The 22186-nt window shown below is 31.5% G+C and overlaps 1 protein-coding gene across 1 annotated transcript; it reads left to right on the top strand.

The window, feature by feature from the left end:
- The first annotated feature begins 3390 nt into the window (after window positions 1–3390).
- LOC111001055 (nose resistant to fluoxetine protein 6) lies at window positions 3391–22156 on the top strand. The gene is made up of 14 exons (XM_045630895.1): window positions 3391–3503; window positions 8358–8497; window positions 9490–9814; window positions 10348–10456; window positions 10965–11049; window positions 11799–11965; window positions 12566–12644; window positions 12944–13047; window positions 13791–13964; window positions 15320–15473; window positions 16996–17185; window positions 17873–17941; window positions 19070–19212; window positions 20440–22156. Exons 1-14 carry the CDS (start codon window positions 3437–3439, stop codon window positions 20584–20586), a joined length of 1953 nt encoding a protein of 650 aa, XP_045486851.1. The 5' UTR covers window positions 3391–3436; the 3' UTR covers window positions 20587–22156.
- Window positions 22157–22186: the final 30 nt, after the last annotated feature.

The following is a 22186-nucleotide window of genomic DNA, read 5'->3' as shown; positions in this document are numbered from 1 at the left end:
ATTGAATGTGAATATGCGAACCTTCGATTGTATCACCCTAACATTTCTGTACCATATTCTTGCAAATAAATTATTAAAAATAAAAATAAAATAAATCAGTGGCGCTACAACCTCTTTAGGTCTTGGCCTCAGATTTCTGTTTCATCATCATTTTTAAATCTAATGGGCAAGTAGGTGATCAGCCTCCAATGCCTGACACACGTCGTCGATTTTATTGGTCTAACACATGTCAGTTTCCTCACGATGTTTTCCTTCACCGTTCGAGCAAATGTTAAATGCGCACATAGAAAGAAAGTCATTGCACTCACTGTCACTGCTTAAAAAATAAATTATTATTATTAACAAAAAAGTCAATGCAAGATTTTAGAAGAGAAGCTACTAACACTAAGAGAAACCATAATACATCTATTCATAAATTAAAATACTAAACAACCATTGATTTTAAAATGTCAGGGGAGCATTTGTGGATATCCAAACCTTTATATTTATCAGAATGCTCAGTCTGTATATTGGTGAGTTTTGTCCAAAACGCGTTCTTCTGGGAGGAGGGACAAATGGGATGATGGGATTCCTAGAGTATCTGGAGGGCTTAAATACAGCGTTACTGCTACTCCATAATTAGAAGCTTCAAGTGCAGTACAAATTACAATCATTAATTGTAATTTAAAGTTTTCACAGTTTTCTATTGTATAAGTTAGAATTAAAATAATCAGTGAAAATGACTTTTTGGACTTTGACTGCGACATAATAATGCAGTCAAGTCAAGAATAATTGTGCAAAATATTCACCTTTTTTTTAGAAAGCGTATTAAAAATTTTGGTAAAGATTATATTCATAAAACCAAAAAGATTTAGTTTTTATATAATTTCAAGCTCTAAAATTAATTGGGAAAAGGACTTAGAATAATGTAAATACTTCACAATTTATTACATGCATTAAATTAAAATAATCCTTTAATTGGGAAAAGTAATTATTTATGACTGGCTTTTGGCGCGTTAGGGCAAAATTATGAGACAATTTAACGATGCGCGTGCACTCCGTCACAAAAAACCGACACCCTGAAGTAGCTATATATGTAGTCAACACTTTCGTTTTTTTGTGATATTTAAATAACCTTTTCATTTTTATTTTGTGTAGAAAAGCACTCACACGGTTTTTTATTCTTGCCTAGCAGCCTCATTCACCTGGACAGTTTTTACTATTTTGGAAATATGTAGTGGATAATATAGCGTCCTTACTATGTCCTTAGTTCATTACAAAGAGATTTTCATATAATTAATTATCATAGGGAAACCTTTCCGAATCTGCGTCTAAAAGTCATAATGTTTTTAAATATTGCATCTTAATATAATAATACAAAATCGAACTGAAGAATGACATACGAATGTATTTTTGGAAATATAAATGCGAGATACAATTTTGTAATATCATCATCATCCGGTAATTTCAGTGCTATTATTAATTTGGTGTAAAATTACTAAAACTAATTTTGAATATTTATCTCTAGACTGCAAGTGTAGTACAATATAAAAAAAAATATAATTAGATGAAAAAGCTACAAAAACACTATCTACCGCCGTCTAAGGTCTTAGGTTTGATTTCAGGTTAAAAAAGCATAGTTCAGCATTTCCGTAAATAATTGACTACATAGTTTTTTTTATATATTAGTGTTATTCTAGTTATCGAGCATATTCAACCTTAACTCATAAATTCATTCAAATACACTACGAAAATAAATGCACTAAATTTTCTATGAGGGTAGTTTAGGTCACAATATCATAACGTTTGTGTAGGGTATGATTCAAGAGACCTTTAATACTTTATGTTTAGAAGTGTTGACTGATGTCCTATAGCCCTAAACCTGACGTCAGTGGGTACGTTGGCCTGAAAAGGAAATTGATTAATGCACCTGATCAAAATGGTACCATTATGTTACTTGTTATGAGCAGGACAAACATACCGTTTATCGTGAGAAGTGACCTTCTCAATGTTTTCTTTACGCAGACGAACAGACTCCAAAGTCAGCGACCAGTTTGTGGTCGGTATTTTTACAAATCCGGTTCCTTCGGACTCCTAACTTAGGCGATAATGCTATTTTTTTATAGACAATATTAATCGTCTGTGGGTTATTGGTCTAGCGATCATTGTTCGATGTTTGGTGAATGTTGTAGTTAGTCACCCTACATACAATGTTTATTTATTTATTTTATTTATTAACACTTCGTTGCGAAAAAAAAATTGAACATAATTTAATGATAAGCAACTGGTGGCCTTATCGCTTTCGAGCGATTTCTTCCAGGCAACTACACCAATGTTGAACACCAATCCAAAGTTGTTGTCGGAAATATTAAATAACTTAGGTACGTAAATGGTATTGGTAACCCTGATGATTAAAATTCACCCTTCATAAAATATTGACAACAATAATCCAATGTTGAAATTTAAAATATATTCGGTTTAAAGCATTGTAGTAGCTAATGATCATTAAGTGCTTTAGACGTAATTTTTTAGAAGTATTAACCTTTTCTTAAATCATATGAATGATATGATATTAATTTGAGTCATTACCAAAGTCCTTCTCAATATTAAATATTTTTTTTGTATAGAACAGGTGGCAAACGGGCAGGAGGCGCACCTGATGTTAAGTGAAATGGAAACTCTCTACTCGCGAGTGCGTTGCCGGCCTTTTAAGAATTGGTACGCTCTTTTCTTGAAGGACCCTAAGTCGAATTGGTTCGGAAATACTTCAGTCGGCAGCCGGTTCCTATAACTACATTGTTATAGTTCAATGTAGGTTAGTTTGTGTAATCACTTTTGTCGCACACATTTTTATACTAAACAAACGTATCTTTTGGACAGCCATTTTAGTGGGTTTGTTGCCGGCCTATGAGGGAGGATAAATATGTGTAAATTGGAACACTTGGTCTTTGTCGTTTTTTATACGTATAAAAATATAAATCTTAGGCGCGACAGATAGCCCCATGTGCAGAGGCTGTTTCAGCGCATAGGAATCAGTCACCCACGTAGTCCTGCATTGCGAGGCTGTGGCTAAACAACGAAAATCGAGAAGCCTGTGAAGTACCCAGGAGACTTCTGTGCTTCTGGAAGGAGCCAGGGCTTTACGCAAAACGGACCAATTTCGAGTCTAGTTGCGGAAATTGAGCCCACCTACCTAATACCTAATATAAATCTTAAATTAAATATAAATCTAATATTAAATATAAATCTTTTAACATTCCAACTGTCTCATCCATTTCTATATGTGTTGTATGTCGAGTTCGAAAACCGTACGCACAGTACACGCAATACAAGGACAGGTTAGCCTTTTCATAAAAAGAAAAAAAAAATGTAATATAAAATCCACGCATCTAGGTTCGTTGTGAATTTTTACATCCTTCGACCGACAGACGTGTGTATCGCGAGTTGAACGTTGAAAATGAAAATCGTGTTGTTTTTAATAATATTTGTGCATGGAAGTTATGGTGTTATTTATAGACTTAATGGTAAGGAGATTTAAGTACAAATTATATTAAATATGTGTTTTTAATTAATTCTTCTACGCGGTTCGTTCTTAAGAACGTTCTGAGTTATTTTCTATAAATACAAAATCATGAAAAATATACAATACTTATATTTAAGTTATAAAATAATATTTGAAAAAAATTAGTTTAATTTAAAATGAAGTTTTACTTTTAAAAGAATTACTGGCGAAAAGCCTTATTTTTAACGAATTATTTATACCGTATATGGAATAAGTTATTTCTAAATTATATTACGACCCGAAATTAGTATGAATTAAAATTACCCAAATATCATCTAAACTTCTGATATATGTTTTATGATCTATAGTCTTTGGTATATTTTTTTTCCATTTTAATTCATGTTATTACACATTGTAATTAAAGCTGCATATTCTCAGTGATATTTGCATTTTAATACAAACGCTACCTACGTTTAATACAAACGCAAATTTCCTAGTTTTTTTCTATTATGACAGGTTTTTCAATGAATTTGTCTCATTAATTGCAAAAACATTTGGTTAGTTAGTCATTATGTCGCGACTAACACTAGTCTACGTTTTTAAGGCACTTTTTGCCGCGCACCTCCACTATGTGGAACCGCCTGCTTACTCAAGTATATCCGAACCAATTCTACTTAGGGTTCTCCAAGAAGGTACCAATTGTTAAACGGCTGGCAACACACTCCTGAAACCTCTGATGCTGAGAGTGTCCATGTCCGTCAATAACTTATTACTATTACTTAACATGAGATGAGACTTCTGCCCGTTTGCCCCGTGTTTTATAAAAAAAGTAACAGCTTGTCGTCAAAACTTATCTGTTGCACATTTCTTTATTTAATTGATAATTCATAGACAAGGTGATCCGCTTTCTATACCTGCCACACGGCTTGGTATATGATTAACATTCAGGACTAGATATGCAAACTATGACTTGTTATCCAATACGTTTTTTGAAAATACACACATAATCTAATCTATACTAATATTATTAAGAGGAAAGATTTGATTTGTATGTCTGTAACGAAATGGCTCAAAAGGTCCTGAACCAATTTTTCTTTCACGATTTGAATGCTAAAATAAGGATCTCTACTAAAAGTACAATAATGTTTCCCAAGTTGTAAAAAAATGCCTATATCTTTTTCGCATGAGCTGCGAAAACCATTGATGACAGATCAAAAAACTGTTCTACAAAATAAAGAATATATCAATATCTATAAAAAATGTTTAAAAAATAAATGACCGCCAGTTGTGATATGTATGTATAGATGGCGCTGGTATTAAAATAATAAATAAATAATGAAAACTTTATGACAAAATTAATATATGTCGCTTGGTAGGTGAGGTATTAAAATTACCAAAGTGGATACACTTTGGTAATTTTAATACCTCTGTAACGAATTAGATATCGATAATTTAATTCATTCATTAAAATAGTAGGAACTGTGATATTAGCTATTTAGTTTTATAAATACATTCTTTTGTCCATGAAACTAAATATCATATGATAATGTCAAATTATTATAATTATTTATGGTGCATAACTTATAAACTAATATAACAAACAGAAATTAAAACGCAAATATGAATATAGTAAGATTACTACAATTTTATAATAGAATAAAATTGAATATATAATAAAATAAAGTAATTGTATGCAAACTATCTAGTATACATACAATTACAAAATTTTAGTTTTTAAGATCTTTAGGATTAGTAAAGTAAAGCAAAAAGGGTAGTCGACATCACAGAGCCCGAAGATAAAGATAATGTAGATAATGTAGAGGTATATTGTAGCCAATATATATAATATATTGGCTACCTCGGACAAAGAATTAGTCTAGCTATTCAAAGCGGGAACGCTGCCAGTTTATTCGGAACCTAAAGGGACTCCTTTTAGTAATATATTTTAGTAATTATTTTTAAGGTTCTTTTTTTTTGTTATATAGTTTATGTCCTTTTGTTTTCTGTTTCATATATTTTATTTACATTTTGTTTTGGTTTTATATACGACATTTAACATGTTACAGATATTAAAGAAATACAGTCAAATTATAGAACATTAGAAAAAACAATTTAAAAAATGCCTTATAGGTGATGTTTGGACTATGGTGTTGGAATTTTCTTAGTCATTAATAATACGCTTAATTTTCAACGAGAATGTTATTATGTTACAATTTTTGAGTGTGGAAAAATTAAAGGGCTTTTCAACTTAAAATATGTGATGATTACTAACATTTGGTTTGCGCTAAATTATATATGTAACTCAACTAATGTTAGGTTACATAACTCCATATAGGATTGGGTTTTTTGCATGCCTATTTTTTCACAAAATGACAAAGATATTTCTTAAATAAATATGAAGTGATTACATAAATATATATGTGTGTATGTGTATTTACTCTATACAAATGGTTTATCGTATGCTTCACATTTATATTTTATGAAATTGTACTTCAAATTAATTTTCAAGTAAAATGTTCTATTGAACTGTACAAAAAAATACAGAGCTATTATAAGCCCTTAGAAAATAGTATTACGTGAGTAAGTCCTGGGTTTGATGAAAATTGATTCGGGTTAAGCCGAGAACCACCTATGTTAAAAGATACTTATATGTGTTGTAATATTTACTCAGTGGCGGAAATATATATATATACGTATTACGTATTTTACAACTTAAACTTCTTTGAATTTAATGTAAATTTCTATCTATTGATGTAGGTACATATTTTTTTTCCCAAATTTGTTTGCGATTAAAATGTAATCTTTAAGCATGCCATGCTTTATTTAGCGCTGAGACATAAAATATATGAGGTACTTCGCTTTAAACGTCTTTACTTTAAGTCTGTATTTCTCATAGAGTAAAAATTATGAGACTGAAAGAGATGGAAGAGTATATTTTGATATCTAGGTAAAACTGGCTTTACAGGTCTCTCACATATTATGATAGTCAAGTAGCTGCAGGTAATACATATTTAGAAAAACAACCTCGTCCCTGCGAGTCTCTAAGAGACGCCATCGCAAACTATTTAATGTGCACACAGAATAAATTCTTTTAGTAATTTTGCCGGTCTTAGTAATAAAAAAACTAATAATAAAAATACAGTTTTTTAATGAAATATAGACTTAGACGTAGACTAGATTTAAATAGAAACATTTTCATGAATTATATATGAATATGTTCCTAGAAACCTCACAATTAGGAGAACATAATTAGTAAAAGATGTCCATAATAAATTAATATAAATAAAAAAAAAGTAAATTAAAGGAATTAAGGGTTTATGACAATGACTGGCTGGATCATTCACCTTGATTTTAATTTACGTATTTCCTACCTTATAATTAAAAACATAAAAACTTAGTCTAATTTCTCCACTTTAACTATAGTCCTCATCAGCCTTTTACTCTCAAAGTCAACTAAATTTGACAGACAAAGACGAAATAGTACTTTAATTAACAGTGCAGTACAGTTTAATATTTATGAGTTTCGTGTTTATTTCCTACAAAAAATATCTAAATGATCTAGACACCTACAAGCTACAGTACAAAATACCTTTAAAGCTAATTTAATTGTATACTTTGTACCATTGTTATAAATATGTCTGCATGAAGAAATCGTTTGTTATTTTTGTGTTCATCACATTCAACAAAAAATGTATAGAACATCATCATTATTTAAGTTGTACATAAACATATGATAATTCAAACCACCTAAGCGTTTCATCCTTAGTGGTATATAAAAAATAAATAAAAGTTATTGCCATCAAAATTACAGGAAAAGGTACTAAAAAGGAATATTATTCATTGCAATATTTTTTGTATAAATATACAGCAGTCTAAGTAAATATAAATGAATGGTGGCGTAAAACCTCCGATTTTTATATGTTTATAGCGGCTGGAACTTAATGTGTACTTGTTTTTGCATACTCGCTATCAAGAAACTGTTACGTGACTTAAAATGTCTGTGAAAATTTAATAGTAAATACGTAGGAATTTTTTACTTTGTTAGGTACTATTTATATACACAAAACACACAAAAAATATACCACCTGAAACACAAACCAATACTAAGCAAGTCTTTACATAGCAGAAGTCTGAACTATGGTAGCAAAAAATCATTGATTAATAAGAATAACACTTGTGATTTAGTTACTTTGTTTAGTTAGTAGGTATATTAAGCTAGAGATGTAAGAAGGAAAATATCAAAATTGATTATGAAATCTATTGACACTGGCTAATGAATTTGTTGGCATAAAGCGTTTGTAAGACAGAAAAACATATATGTATACAGAATGTATCAGTATGAAAAAATGTAACGTATAATTTCTATAATATAAATTAAATCTATAGTTATATATAATCTATAATCAATAGTTAACCAGCTGATAGGTTAACATACAAGGTCATGAAGGTGAGGTGAATGAACCCAAATCCTGCCGGGATTTGTTGTTTCTATTATTTCAATATCCATTACATTGCAATTCCGTTGCATTAAAAGAGCCTTGATTTTATCTGAGGCACAAGTTCCTCTAAAGCAGGAAAATCTTTTGTACTTTTACAAGGAAAACATCGAAAATAACTAAAAAGGCAATTTGACTTCGTTATGCTCCAAAAAAAATTAATGACACCAAATTAAAGCCCACATAAATCAATAACAATAACATGCTTTTCCTCGTTGATTTTGAAGAAGAGAAAGTTTTTTTGTTTAGAGCCTTCTTTAATAAGTTTGTTGAAATGTATTTGAATTTAAAATATTAGACAATCTTTACCTCTTTACCAAGTTTAAGAATTACTGATAGCTTTACAAATAATTATGTTTAAATGAACTGGAATGTTTTAGATTCAATGTACGATCGAATGCCTCCACTCTACAAGATGGACAACTACGAAGGGTGCTTGGAAAATAGCACAAACCGGTACTGCCTAGTACACTTCACGCTCGTGTCAGAGGAACCAAATGACCTTTTATATATGATCCAGGTACAACAATTTTTATATTCACGGGCTTTAAACAAGGAAATTATCCGCTTCGATAGTACAGTATTTTCGGTGACTCATGCATCATCGCATTCCTTTTGAACGCACATTATTGAACATTCCGTTGTAGTACTTTAAAGTCGTTTCCAAGTGTTCCAATATTGACATTTCATTTGTGTTTACTACAAAAAAAATCCTAGAATTATTCGGTAATATTTATAGTATACAGTCATATTAATATAATCTTTGAGGGAGCGCAAAAATAACAGCCCGCCTGCGTCGTCGATTACAATAAGGCGCAGTGTGTTTTAAGAGACTTTATGAGACGCGGACGTTTGGATGTAAATGACAATAAATTATAGATGTCGGTGTTATTTGTTAAATTACTTATATATATTATTCATTATTTTTGATTTCCTTTTTTCTGTTGTGTAACTCTTAATAGTTATGTAAAAGATTAATTATAGGTTTATAAATGTTTCTGTCTGATGAAATGTTTCCCAAATAGGCATAAACCTTACATTTATTACTAACAAAACACACTCACAGAAACACACAAATTAACAATATTCAATGAAAAAAAATAGTCAGAGACAATATTTTTTTTTAAAGAACTAGGTATGTTTTACGTATGTGATGCGTGTGTGCTGTGGTTGTAATTGGCCCTGGCTCAAGGCCCAGATACCATGGCAACTAGTTTGCGCCTCAATCGCAAAAAAAATAAAAAATTCATTAACAATTTAGGATCTCCTTCCTTAAACCTATCATTGAAGTTTCTTAAGTGAACATTTGAATTAATTACATAATATATGTATTTTGAAAGGGGCAAAGAAATCACTGGTATAATGTTTGTTTAAAGTTGTAATGGGAAAGACTATATATATATATATATATATATATAATACATATACTACTTGGTCGATCCTTACTTAACTTGCATGTTCGTACAGAAAAACCACTAATAGACGTTACCGAATTTTGTATTTTATTTTCAGGAATACTCAATGAAAGAAACTACACATTTAAACTATACCTATCTCAGATATGGGCTATGCCTCAAACATAAGTGTGATAATTATAAAGGTGACAAAAGTATCACTTCAAGAGATCATCTTGGGACATGTCTTAACGATACGTTTTCGAAAAACTACGGATTAAAAACAGTGATCACAGACGTTACTTGCGACGCAATTCAACATGAGAGGACAATGAACTTTGATATGACAGATGTGGGTGTTGCAACTGCATTACTTTTAATCGTAGCGTTAAATATTATTGGAAGTATATATGACGCTATTACTGTAAATGAAAAACATCAAGGTAAGTTAAAACAAATTGTGCACGATACAACAAGCTTGACTTTATTGGTACGCTCGCGTGTGGTTACCGCCTCCGCAGTATTGCATATATATATATGTATAAGTATGTATAAGCCGAAAGTTTTAAGATTATTTTTTTATATTTTCTAGACAATTCCCCGACTATGTAGTCGTCGGAGGCATTAGATATCTTACATAAGTCGTATTGGTAACTCCGATGTTAATATACTACTGCCTATTTCTTTAAACCACCCTTTGTATAACCACTACAGCAAATTCCAAAAATATGCCCCTCAATTTGACGTTGAACATTATTTCCCTTAAATTTGTCTCCGTTACTTTTATACCCATAGCTTGCTCAGTGTTAAACCTATCGTATCCATATTTTTTTATAGAACCGGGGGCAAACGGGCAGGAGGAATAAATATAAATAAATAAATCGAATGATTTGACAATTCATGAACCCTACACAGTATCCTATTTAAATTATGTTTTTTTGTATATTAAATAATTTTCGTTAAATAATAATTTCAGATCAAAAGTTTCTTTTATGTTTTTCGATTCGCCAAAACTGGAAGAGGCTATCTTCATGTTCAGACGCTGGCGATGAAATGAGTCGGTTTCAGGTTTTGTATAGCATAAGGTTAGTTACTACAAAACTTCAGTTTAATTTAAAACTGATAAAATTAAATCAATTGTGTCACGTGGTTACTGAGGCAAAACAATTTCTTATCCATCTAAAGTTCTTAAGTTGTCGAAATAAATTAAGATTAGATATAGACATAATCATAGTGCTAAAACATTATATTATACTATAGTAGCCGGCAAAGTCATCTTGATAAAAGGTCCTTGCCTGCGCAAAGCCGATTTGGGGGACAGTGACGTGTCGATCGAATTCGACAATAGAAAAAATTACTCTCACATTTTTTACTAACGCACCATAAAAAAGTATAACTTCAAAAAATTTTGACTATGGTTAACTTCAGCGTGTCGGTTTTTTGTGACGGTTTGCGCGCGAATCGTAAAAATTTACTCTGATCATTTTTCCCTAACGCGACAAAAGACGTATAACTTCAAAAATATAATTAATTGTTTCATTTTATATTTTTTCCCAATACTCGTGTATTTACTTCAACCATTTTTCGTTTCAGATCATTAATTATTATAGGAGTGATATCGTCACATGTTTTATTACCCTTTCTTCTCATAGGAAAGGAAACGAAAGGGATGGAAGACGTAAGTTTAATTTGTATGTTTTTAAACTGTTGTATATGCATGTATGTATGTTGGCGGACTAATTTTTCTCCATATCATTTAAGATTACCTAACAATTTGAACGATTTGTTCATAAACCTCATTTAATTTACCTATAAAAATGTATTTATTCTTTAACTATACTAACAATATTATTATACTTCTCCGCCACTCTTTTCAATCGCCAAGTTTTAATACAAACTGTTTGAACTGGGGCAAATCAATCCCGAGGATCAATTAAATATTCGTCATTTATAATAAAAGATTTATTTACTTTTAACAAGAGTTTTGAATTTATAGAGATCATTCTGTAATTTCGCTTGGGAGTTTGTTGTAAAAACGTACAATTTTACAATTTCCATTGTGAGTATATGGGAAGGAAGCCAGCGTGGGGCCAGTAGCAAATTCAATCAAGGGGCCCTTCTCAGGTCACTCTCTTCTTCTTTAGGTTATTAAATAAAACAAAACACACTCGTAAAACTTTCAATATTAAGCAAAGCATTAAATCATCAGCTTAAATAAGTCTTTATTGAAAGTGTTACTATATTCAACAATGTTTACCTACTTACTTATTTTTAATATTAAACATGACGAAATCGAGTTTTAGATGTTAAGTAGTTCATATTTTTTATTACAGTTACGGCTACGGGCCCCCAAATTCGCGGGGCCCGTAGCATCCTGCTACGTCGCTAATCCGGCACTGATAGGAAGTTACTTTCTATTGTTTTCAGAGTTACCTCAATCCAATTCAAGCGATGTTTCTAAGTGGGCCATTGCTGATACAAACATACTTTGTGATGTCAGGCTTCCTGTTAGCCTACAAAATGCAAATATATTTCAAAAGGAATAAAGTGAACTTAATCTTTTTACCACGCCTGATATTCTTCCGTTGGTTGAGGCAAGTAAACATCAACTAGTATAATTATTACTAATAGAGACACTATTAGCTACCATTAGTAATACCAGTTGCCGTTATAAAACTTAATGACTACGTAATTATTAATGATTACGTTAATGACGTAAATGAATACTTTACGGCAGTAAACGTTTACATTTTTCCTATTCTATAAAAAAAGAATCCATTAATTAATATTACATATAACGATATTTATGATATAAAAATAATAACGTAATTTATAATAATTTAAATACAAAACCACGTATAAGATAAACGTGGGATTCCGCACATTGTCATGATTCTTTTTTCCATTATCATGTGTAACTTCACTCTTCAGAACCTTAATCTTAAATATCTTTCTGCAGGAAGTACCTTTTCCTTATATGTAGTGAAAAAAAAACGCTATTATTCTTAACTACTAATAAGTATATATAAGGACTTTAAGTTAGGTAATGTTCCTATTAAATATCATCTAAGTAGGAGACACTTCCTATGTGAAAGAGGAAAGGCACTCGATAGCCAAGTCCTGGAGCGTAGGCTGTCAGCCTCCCTGGTATACCCTTCAGTTATAAAAATACTTAAGTAAGTTTATTGTTTCAGATTAACACCTCCATATGCAGTACTGCTAGCTTTTATGGCCACATGGTTGAGATTTTTCAAAACGGGCCCATTTTGGGAGGTTAGTACAAAGCTTGCAAATGGTTTAAAAAAATAATGTTATGTCTGTATGTGATATTGTTGGCATTGGACAATATTTCAGTATGATGATCTGTTTGTGCTTATTTGTGTACACAAATTTCTCGCCAAGTAAAATCCAGAACTTAATGTATCGTTGACACGCGGCTAGATTGCATTCTTTAAAAAAAAGTCAAACATTTAAATCAGAAGAGGAAAACAGTTTACATTTCTATTTGGGAAAACCCACGAACCCAGAAACATCGTGTTTGAGCCCGCTAACCTTTTCTTTAATTTTTTCAGATCTCAGCTGGCGTGGAGATAGCTGATTGTCGGAATCGATGGTGGTTTAATATACTATATATTAACAATTACATATACCACGCACAGTGCATGCCGCACAGCTGGTAAGATTAGTCAAAGTATATAAAAAAACGAGTTTCATAAAAATATATCGGTCTTATTACAATTTGACAGAATAGAATGAAAGTGTCTATTACCTAAAGTTTAATAAAATTACATTCATTTATTTTTTATTGTTCAAAAAATGCAATAAGACTAATATAGTTTTTATAAAAGTCATATCGTTATATCAAATTTTTCCTTTTCTCTTATCTTATTTCCATTGACCATTTAGTCATCTTTACTTTATTTGTCTTAGTGAACACTATTTTTCGTAGTTGTAACAAAATGTAACCGATTGAATACAATTGACTCAATTACTCCCCGTAAGTTTTATCATTGTTAAATGTTACTGCATTTGATAATATTTAAATGGTATTTAACATGTCTGATTATATCTCAGATTATTTACAAATTTTTCCTTGTGTCTCACCAAGCGGAAAGAAGGAACATTTTGTTTGCATTAAACTTGCAGCTTGCTTAGGATTGACATTTTGAATACACAATAACATAACGGGTTTAAAACATAAGGTCTACATTTGCAATGGCGCGGAAAACGTGAAACTTCTTTAGACGCATGAGGGTAAAAAAAATATTGTGTGCTATTATCATTAGCACGTATTATACAGTGTAAACATAGATTAGACTTCCTGCTAAATGATTTTTTTAATGCCGTATGAGGATACTAAGGATCCGAGACTCCATATTAAGGTATAAGGTTTAGAAATAATGCAACGTTTTCTTACAGGTATATAGCAGCTGACATGCAGTTGTACGTCCTAGGTGCAGTATTGTGTCTAATACTTAGATATATCAAGAGGCCAATAAGGATTTTATTGCCGCTGTTTCTTGTCGCTCTTTTGGTGCCAGCTGTCCACACTTATCTGCAGGATTTAGATCCCATGCTGCTTTTAAAACCGACGTAAGTTTTATTGTTGCGATGAGGTACATAAGGTTCTTCAGGTTCTCGCAGCTTGTTGAGACACAGGATTGATTTTCGCCCGAACACCGTGACAGTCGATCGATCTCCTATCTGCATCCCAATAACAAATCCCCACGAAATCCATTTTTGGCGACGGATAGAATGCAATTTCTGAGCTCTTTACACTCATGTTGAATAATAATCAATATAAACCAAATAAAGTAAATAAACCCGTACAAATGATATTAGAATATACATCTTTATGTTAAAAGCATATGAAGTAGCCTTTTAATTATTTCAAAAACTGGTGTAAGTTAATATATTAAGATGGGATATTGGCACAGTTGACATTTTCATACAAATGTCTAACCATATTCACCGATTCGACCTACCATAGATAGCTTCTCACACGTTTTATAACATTTGGATTAAGATGTCTATCACAGATAGTCAAAAATGGATTGAGATAGGTTATTGGGTTTGGGCGTTAGAGAGCTAATGGTCTGAATGTCGGTATGAGGCTTAAGACGAATAGCAAATACAATAAACTCAGATCTTAGATCTTCTTAAATATTAATAATTCTAGATTCTTCTTTTTATTATTCTAGTTTTAACCTTGAGTTTCAAAAACTAGTTTAATAAATAATATTTTTGTCAATGCCTAAAGTATCACTGACCTCTAGATTAGAAAGTACACTATATGATTGACAAATTTTGACAAACATACTATCCATTTGAGAAAACAGCGGGCCTGCCATAAGCTTTAACAAATTGAGATGCTGATGAGCTTCGGTACCTAAAGTCAATATAATTTTTTCGTACCATGACCGCTTATAACCAGAAATGTATTGACATCGCAAGACCGAATGAATGAACGATGATTTAGTTACAGGTTTCTATGTAAGTTTTGCAATTTAACAGTCGAATTTGCTTCAACAGATCTCTCTGTAAAATAAATGAATTATAACCAGCTATGTTTTCTTGATATTTTTAAACGAAAAGTTAACGTAATATTATATATATGTATATTTACCAGCATAACTTTCATATTGTAACAAAAAAAAATTGAAATATTTTTTATTGAAAATTCTGTCGAAGCAAGTTCAAGAGTTTCATTTAAAACTTACTTAGAAAACTCAAACAAATTTATCATTCTTTCGTTGGGTCTTGCGATGCCAAAACTTTTCACCTTATATGCAGTCATGGTACGAAAAAATGCTTACCTAAAATCAACAGCATCTCAACTAGATTGTTTTAAGAAATCTCCCTTTGTTAATTTTCTCATTCATTACTTCTCATTCAAACTATAATACCAAGTAAATGTTTAGTTATACCATTTCTGATTATCTATACAGAGGCTGCGGTACATTCTTCGATAGCGATAGAACATATAACGAAGTGTACAAAAGAGGCCACACGAATATAGTCAGTTTTATAATCGGATTAAGCACGGGATACATACTTATGAATATTTGGAAGACCAAAGTTGCATCTATCAAAAGATATAAGGTAGGTCACAATCAGCTTTGTTTTTAAACGTATATTTGTGTATTTTCTTTATATCAACTATGGTCATTAAAACGTCTAAAGAAGGTTTACAATTGGATACATTTTTTATACTATATAGTATACTGCTATCAACATTATCCATGTTTTATGTATACGTTTAGTTCATAACGGAAACATAGTTTAAAACCCAGGCAGGTTAGGCAAAATTTACTGTATCTTTTAGGGCATTTGTTTACTTAAAATGTATTTTTTAATTAATAAATTATATAAAATTGTTATGAAGAAAAAACGATCTGCTTATTGCAACCAAAAATCGTAGCCTTATTGAATTTGATTGATATTACAACTATTATATTATTACTTAATAATATTTTTTTAAAACCTTCCTCTAAGTTCTAAAGGAATAAATAAATAAAAATTGGTCGGATTGGTCCAGCCATCATTGAATTTTGGGCTTAGCAACGAATTTCGCTATTCATTATTCTATATAATTATTGACTTTTATTTTAGACTTCTAACAATCCGAGGAAGTGTTAATCAATAATTAAGTTTTACTTCAAAAAATCTGTGAGGCCTTCTCGACCAAATTAATGTTCATTCAGTCACGTTTTATTTGAATGGCAAATAAAATCTATTTGCCATTTAATAATATTTTTTGCTTAGTTCAAAGCGGAATTTCATTGTTTAAATAAAGCTTGTATACATTACGCGTGTTAATCGTTATTGAATTGTTCCGAGATTTCGATTTTGTACATATTAATATATATATATATATATAGTTCAAGCCTGATTTTCGTGAACTTTTTGTAGGTAGTTTGTATAAAGTAGACAGTGGTACCTCTTTAAAATTCACCCTATTATTTATTCTCATTTGAATTGTCACGTCTTAAGACATTTAAGTTCAAATAATTCAGTACGACCTTTAAACATATTTCCCGCCTGATTTGTTTCTAAAACAACTTTGCATACTGGTTGTTAAAAATATTATTAGAATATTATACAATACACAAAGAATTGTGTATTGTATAATATGGTTGATCAAAAGAAATCGATATTTATATTATATATATAGGTACATACAACATACAAAGGTTACTTCACCAGTGTAATCAGTCAATCCCCTTCCTAGTGGGAGTGTTATGTTGTTGCTTTGATTAAAATAATCAAACCAAGTTGCTTCAACCGTCTTCCACATTTACACGTATCAACGTATTTTACTATAAGGGATTTTACTAGCACAGCACAGTACAATTACGTCATCAGCTGTTTTCATGGGTATTTCTTAAATCTATAGTTTATGCTCTATTCTTTATACTCTGTAGGTTTTACATATTTTCTATTATTTAAACTTTTTCAATGTCAATAGGTTCTTAAAATAATAGTAGTATACTATGTACCTATTATTATTTTAAGAACCTATTATTATTATAATTTTTTCATTATAAATCATAGATACAAAGTTTTACGATTGTGTTAATAAGCAATAAATTAGTGGTATATTGACGAATCCGTTTATTTTTAGAAATATTTCTTCCTACTTTGGTTCATCATTCCCATCGGAGCAGTCTTCATGTATATTGGAGGTTCGGTGTTCTACAGGGACGCACCCCGGGACTCGATATATGTACGAACTATATTTGCGATGATTTCAAGACCATTTATGGGGTTTTTGGCTGGCTTCTTTATATTAGGAATGATTTTGAAAATTGAAAGTAAGTAATATTTAGTTTAAAGATAACTTAGAAGTCTTAGCAGATTTTGTTCTAATACTACTTTGACTACTTAGTGAATGATTATAAAAGAAATGAGGATTACCTTACCCTTCTAAGTTTTGATTACCCACAATCATTGAAATACATAGAATCCTCCATTTTTTCCAATTCAGAAGATGATTATGTACCTGTGTTATGTACCAATGACAACTTAAATGATCATAACAGAAATTAAAATATGATTATATACCTAATCAATCGATTTTAATTTTTAATTTAATCAATTATTTCTCTATGACAAAATATATTATATAAGTATTCGGTATTCGGCCGAATAATATGTAGATATTCGAAACTAAAATAATCATATTGTACAGGAGAAATACATTTTTAAACATTTTAAATAAAACAAATCAAAGAAATAATTTAGGTCCAAAAATTGGTACAAAACTAGAGCTGAAGTTGAGGCTAGGCACTAATAGGCTTAGTGGCCTTTGATATTATTTGACTTAAGATAACCTTGGCAAAAATATTGTATTAGATTACCTCATAAACACGTTATCGACCTTTGACATTGGTTTTTTGCCTCTAATTTCATAAAAAATACCTAACAGATGTTAAGTGCTTGAGATTTAATTAAATCCATATTTATTTTTAGATGGTATTTTAATATGTTATTGATTTTAGGTTTGAAAATAAATGACGATACATTAAAAGATCGCAGTATCATTCGTACTTGGCGGCATCGAGCGAAAGGTATATTTAATAACGACATTATTTTTATTTATATCACAGTCAAAATCTGTTATAACGTTATCGAAGGTTCCTAAGGTATCCAGGTTCGAATTTAATGACGTGGAATAAGTGATACCTAGATGATCTTATGTTCCAAAATAAACGTATTTTATTTTTTTTCTTTTCTTGGTCTTAAAAACCGATAGTCATAACAGCCGATGAAGTTGTTATTAAGTACTTGATAGAATTCGAAATACTCGAATTCGACTCCCACCGTTCCACAACTGTGCGTTTTTCTAGGCAGTTTTTGCCACGCACCACCACCTTGTGGAACCAGCTGCCCACTGAAGTATTTCCGAACCAATTCGACCTAGGTCCTTCAAAAAAAGGTTTTTTTGAAGGACAATTGTTAAAAGGCCGGCAACGCACACATCAGGTGAGCCTCCTGCCCGTTTGCCCCCTGCTCTATACAAAAACAAAAAATCAGCCGGACCTTTGATTTTGGTCAATATAACCGCTATGTTGTTCTAAACGATGTCGTCGTAAACGATTTTGACTTTATATTATCACGCCTTTTCTTGAAAGGGTTAGTATTAGGCATTGTACGCTTGCTACGTTCCTAATATAAGTACCTACCTCTCTTGCTGCATCCACTTTCATGACACTCAAATTTCCTTTCTGTAGTACCTCCTGTATTTGGTCGAGTTACATACGAGGCCTACCCCACGTGACTACATCAACCAGGGTTGCCTTCTGTATCCTACTTGTTAACCGCTTCTCATAGTGCCATTATACATAACCAAACTACCTAATGTTTAAGCATTTTCATTGTTAACAATAACACAGCCTTGTTAAAATTAACAATTATTATTTAACATCGAATTGAACACCGTAGTTTTCCCGCCGGTAGTGTGACAAAAAGAAAATCCTTTTAACCCACACTTCTGCCTTCACTATAACTTACACACACAGATATACTCACATTCCAACGCTCTCATTTGCACGGCATATAATCTCTTATAAGAATAAGAGTCAATATCTATACTTTTATGAATATCAGATAACTCTAAAACTACATCAAATTCAGGTAAATTCGATTTTAAATGATAATATTATATGGTATTTGTACATAAATTCTCTGATTTCCAGACTTTCTCCGCGTGATAATGAATTGGGATGGCTGGATGATACCAGGGAAATTATCCTATTGCGTATACTTACTACACTTCCCTATCATCAGGATTACCACGTCGGTGATCACTACACTAATTCCTTCATCGCCGCTTTTAATTGTAAGTAGTGCTTTCAATATTAAGCTTTTAAGATTGTAAATGACGTACTAATCGTTCATTAAATATCTAATGGTAGTTTAAACTAATTTTAAAAAACTATCTCGATAGTAGCGTTCATTTAAACACTTCAAACATCCAAATACACGCAATCGTGCGAGTTTGCTTATCTTGCCGAAGGCGCGTACAAATTATTTGAAGAAGTCATTAGGTATGAGGGTGTGCTATTATTTAAATCAATTATTTAACAAATAGAAAGATACATGTCAAAGTGAACTCAGTAGACTAAAATATTGGGACGGCTAATGGTGACGTGTATCTCGCTCGTAAGTTTAAATATAAAGTTTCTTATGTAAATAAACACATTTTTGTAAGGAGAAATAAAGTTGTTTAAACTACTATTATATATTATTAATAATTATTTTATTTTCAGAGCAGGCACTAAGATAAACGGCAGATAAAGCCTGCTTAGTTAACAATAGATTTATGTAATAGATTATCTGATTGGATCTATGGTAAACATTACATTTCATGAGTGATGTTATGCTATCTCTTTCTCTTAAATTGTAATTACGCTGTGATGAAAAGGGATATCCAAATCATAGTCTATGGCCATAAAGCCCTTTATGGTTTAGGTTCGGGTTATTTATCTATCGAAAAGAGATGCCTTTAAAATAATTTAATTCTATGTAAAATGAATACTATAATTGTAATATGAATCGTAAATAGTAGTGTTAATATTAAATGTAATTAAACAAAAAGTCGTGTAAGACCTTTAGTATGTGTGAGTGTAGGTTACTCAGTATGGTTGAGAGGAGTCTGGGTTAGTTTTTGCTATCACTTTTTTGTTTAGATCGTAATTTACAAATTAACATTAACTTTCCATTTAACATAAGTAAAAATATATAAAACATTTAGATACAGATTTATAAAGAAGGGCGTTGGGGTGTGGCTTCAGCGTGCGACTCCCCTCCGGGAGGTCGTAGGTTCGAACCCCGGCCGTGCACTTCGGTCTTTCTTTCTATGTGCTCATCATTCGCTCGATCGGTGAAGTAAAATATCGTGAGGAAACCGGCGTGCCAAGGCACAGGAGGCTGATCACCTACTTGCCTATTAGATTAACAAATGATCATAAAACAGATACATAAATCTGAGGCCCTGACCTCAAAAGATTGTAGTGCCACTGATTTATTTTTCTTTTATTCATCAAATAAAACATTTATCTTTCAGATAGCAGCATTGATTGTTCTCACTGTAGTATCCTTCATATTAGCAGTTCCTTTATCCTTAATGGTGGAGATCCCCTTTATACGTCTCATCAAGGAATGCTCTAGACAAACGCCAAAGATTGGAGACGGAATAACCACACGACTGTGAAGAGAGAATATTACCGGAGGTCTGAAGGGGTCTGAAGGGGTCTGAAGGGGGTCTGAAGTCTGGTCTTAAAAGATGTTAGACGGTTTTTTTTTGTTTCAAGTCAGACACGTTCATGGATATTCAAGGCAAGTGGAAGTTCGTAAACCAAATTATTGTTTCCAGTAAACTAAAACACAAGCATGACAGCATGGTTTTGGTGATTTAGTTAGGATTTTTTATTTATACTGAGTGGGTGTGTGATATAAGATGTATGCTAAAGTGTGTTTATAAGAACTACATTAGGTGTACATTTCGTCTCAATATATCATGTAAAAGTACCGTCAATGATTTTATTACGGTTATAGCGGTATTGATAGTACAATTCTAAGAGTATGATGTCCAGTCCAGAACTAGCATAAATTTCGGCATATGTCAAATAACCAAAACGTACAGCGCCAAGTACTTTTCTTGACCGGCGGCTGAAATTAGTAGGTACCGTCGCCATTTTGAAATTTGGTGCGTACAATAAATAATTTTACTTTTTAATAAAATCCAAATAGTGTATTTATTTTTATTCCTTGCATTATTAATTACAATGTCAAGGTTTTAATTATCGAACGGTTTTGATAGCTAGGTATTTTAAAAGGTATTATATTAAGAGTACATGAAACAAAGCCTATCATATCATTGTTCATAAGTTTGTATCACATTTATTGAAGCTTATAACTGTATTTTCTAGATGTATTGTAAGGTATTTAAATAAATTGTTAGGTTAGCCTGCATGACTTCAAATTATTCCCCTTAATGGTTACTTTTTATTTACTGGCAATACGAATCCATGACAGTGACATTTCCCGGCGAAGAAAAGTATGCGTACACTGTATTAGATTTTGCGCTAATACATTTGACATCCGAGCATGTCCATTCTAAATCTTGCCCCAAGATAGCAGGTCTAGATTCAAGACGCAGATAATGAAACTTTAAGCTTAGAAAAGACTTATTATTAATGAGTGAACGCTAAATGTGTGTATATTATCATAAGATAGTATTATAAGTTATTGTACAAATGAAAACCAACAGGGATTATATGCATTTTGTTTAGGTAATTTATTAGATGTATTACCCGCACAGGTAAGACTTAGCACATTGCTAAGACATATTAACGATAAGATTTGTTTTTTTTAGCTCGAGTCTTGGTTACTTGGTAAAATTGAACTTTTGAATAACATTTTTCAACAAGTTTTAAGAGCTGCAAAATGTATTCATTTATATATTAGAAGATGCTTCGCTTGTTTTCTTGATGGCTTGATTATAATATTCGTCGTAGCACAATTCAATTATGTTCCGTGAACAAAATGTTATCATTGATAAATAAGTTGTAAGATTGCCTGATGCTATATATATCCACCATACTATAAACACCTAATTTAACAAATGCATTGTTACTACGAGTAACATAAAATCTAAATATTAATTTATATGGGTAAGATAATTTACTACACTAAGGGCCTATTTCACAATGTCCGGATAAGTTCAAATAAGCTATTTGTTACTTATTGGTATGATAAATAGTATTTTTGCGTTTCACGACTGTCAGATAGCGCTATTTGTCATGAAACGC

Source organism: Pieris rapae, chromosome 13 (assembly GCF_905147795.1).
Source record: "Pieris rapae chromosome 13, ilPieRapa1.1, whole genome shotgun sequence".
Taxonomy (NCBI): domain Eukaryota; kingdom Metazoa; phylum Arthropoda; class Insecta; order Lepidoptera; family Pieridae; genus Pieris; species Pieris rapae.
The sequence above is the reverse complement of the archived record's forward strand: the minus strand, read 5'-3'. Positions and strand labels throughout refer to the sequence as shown.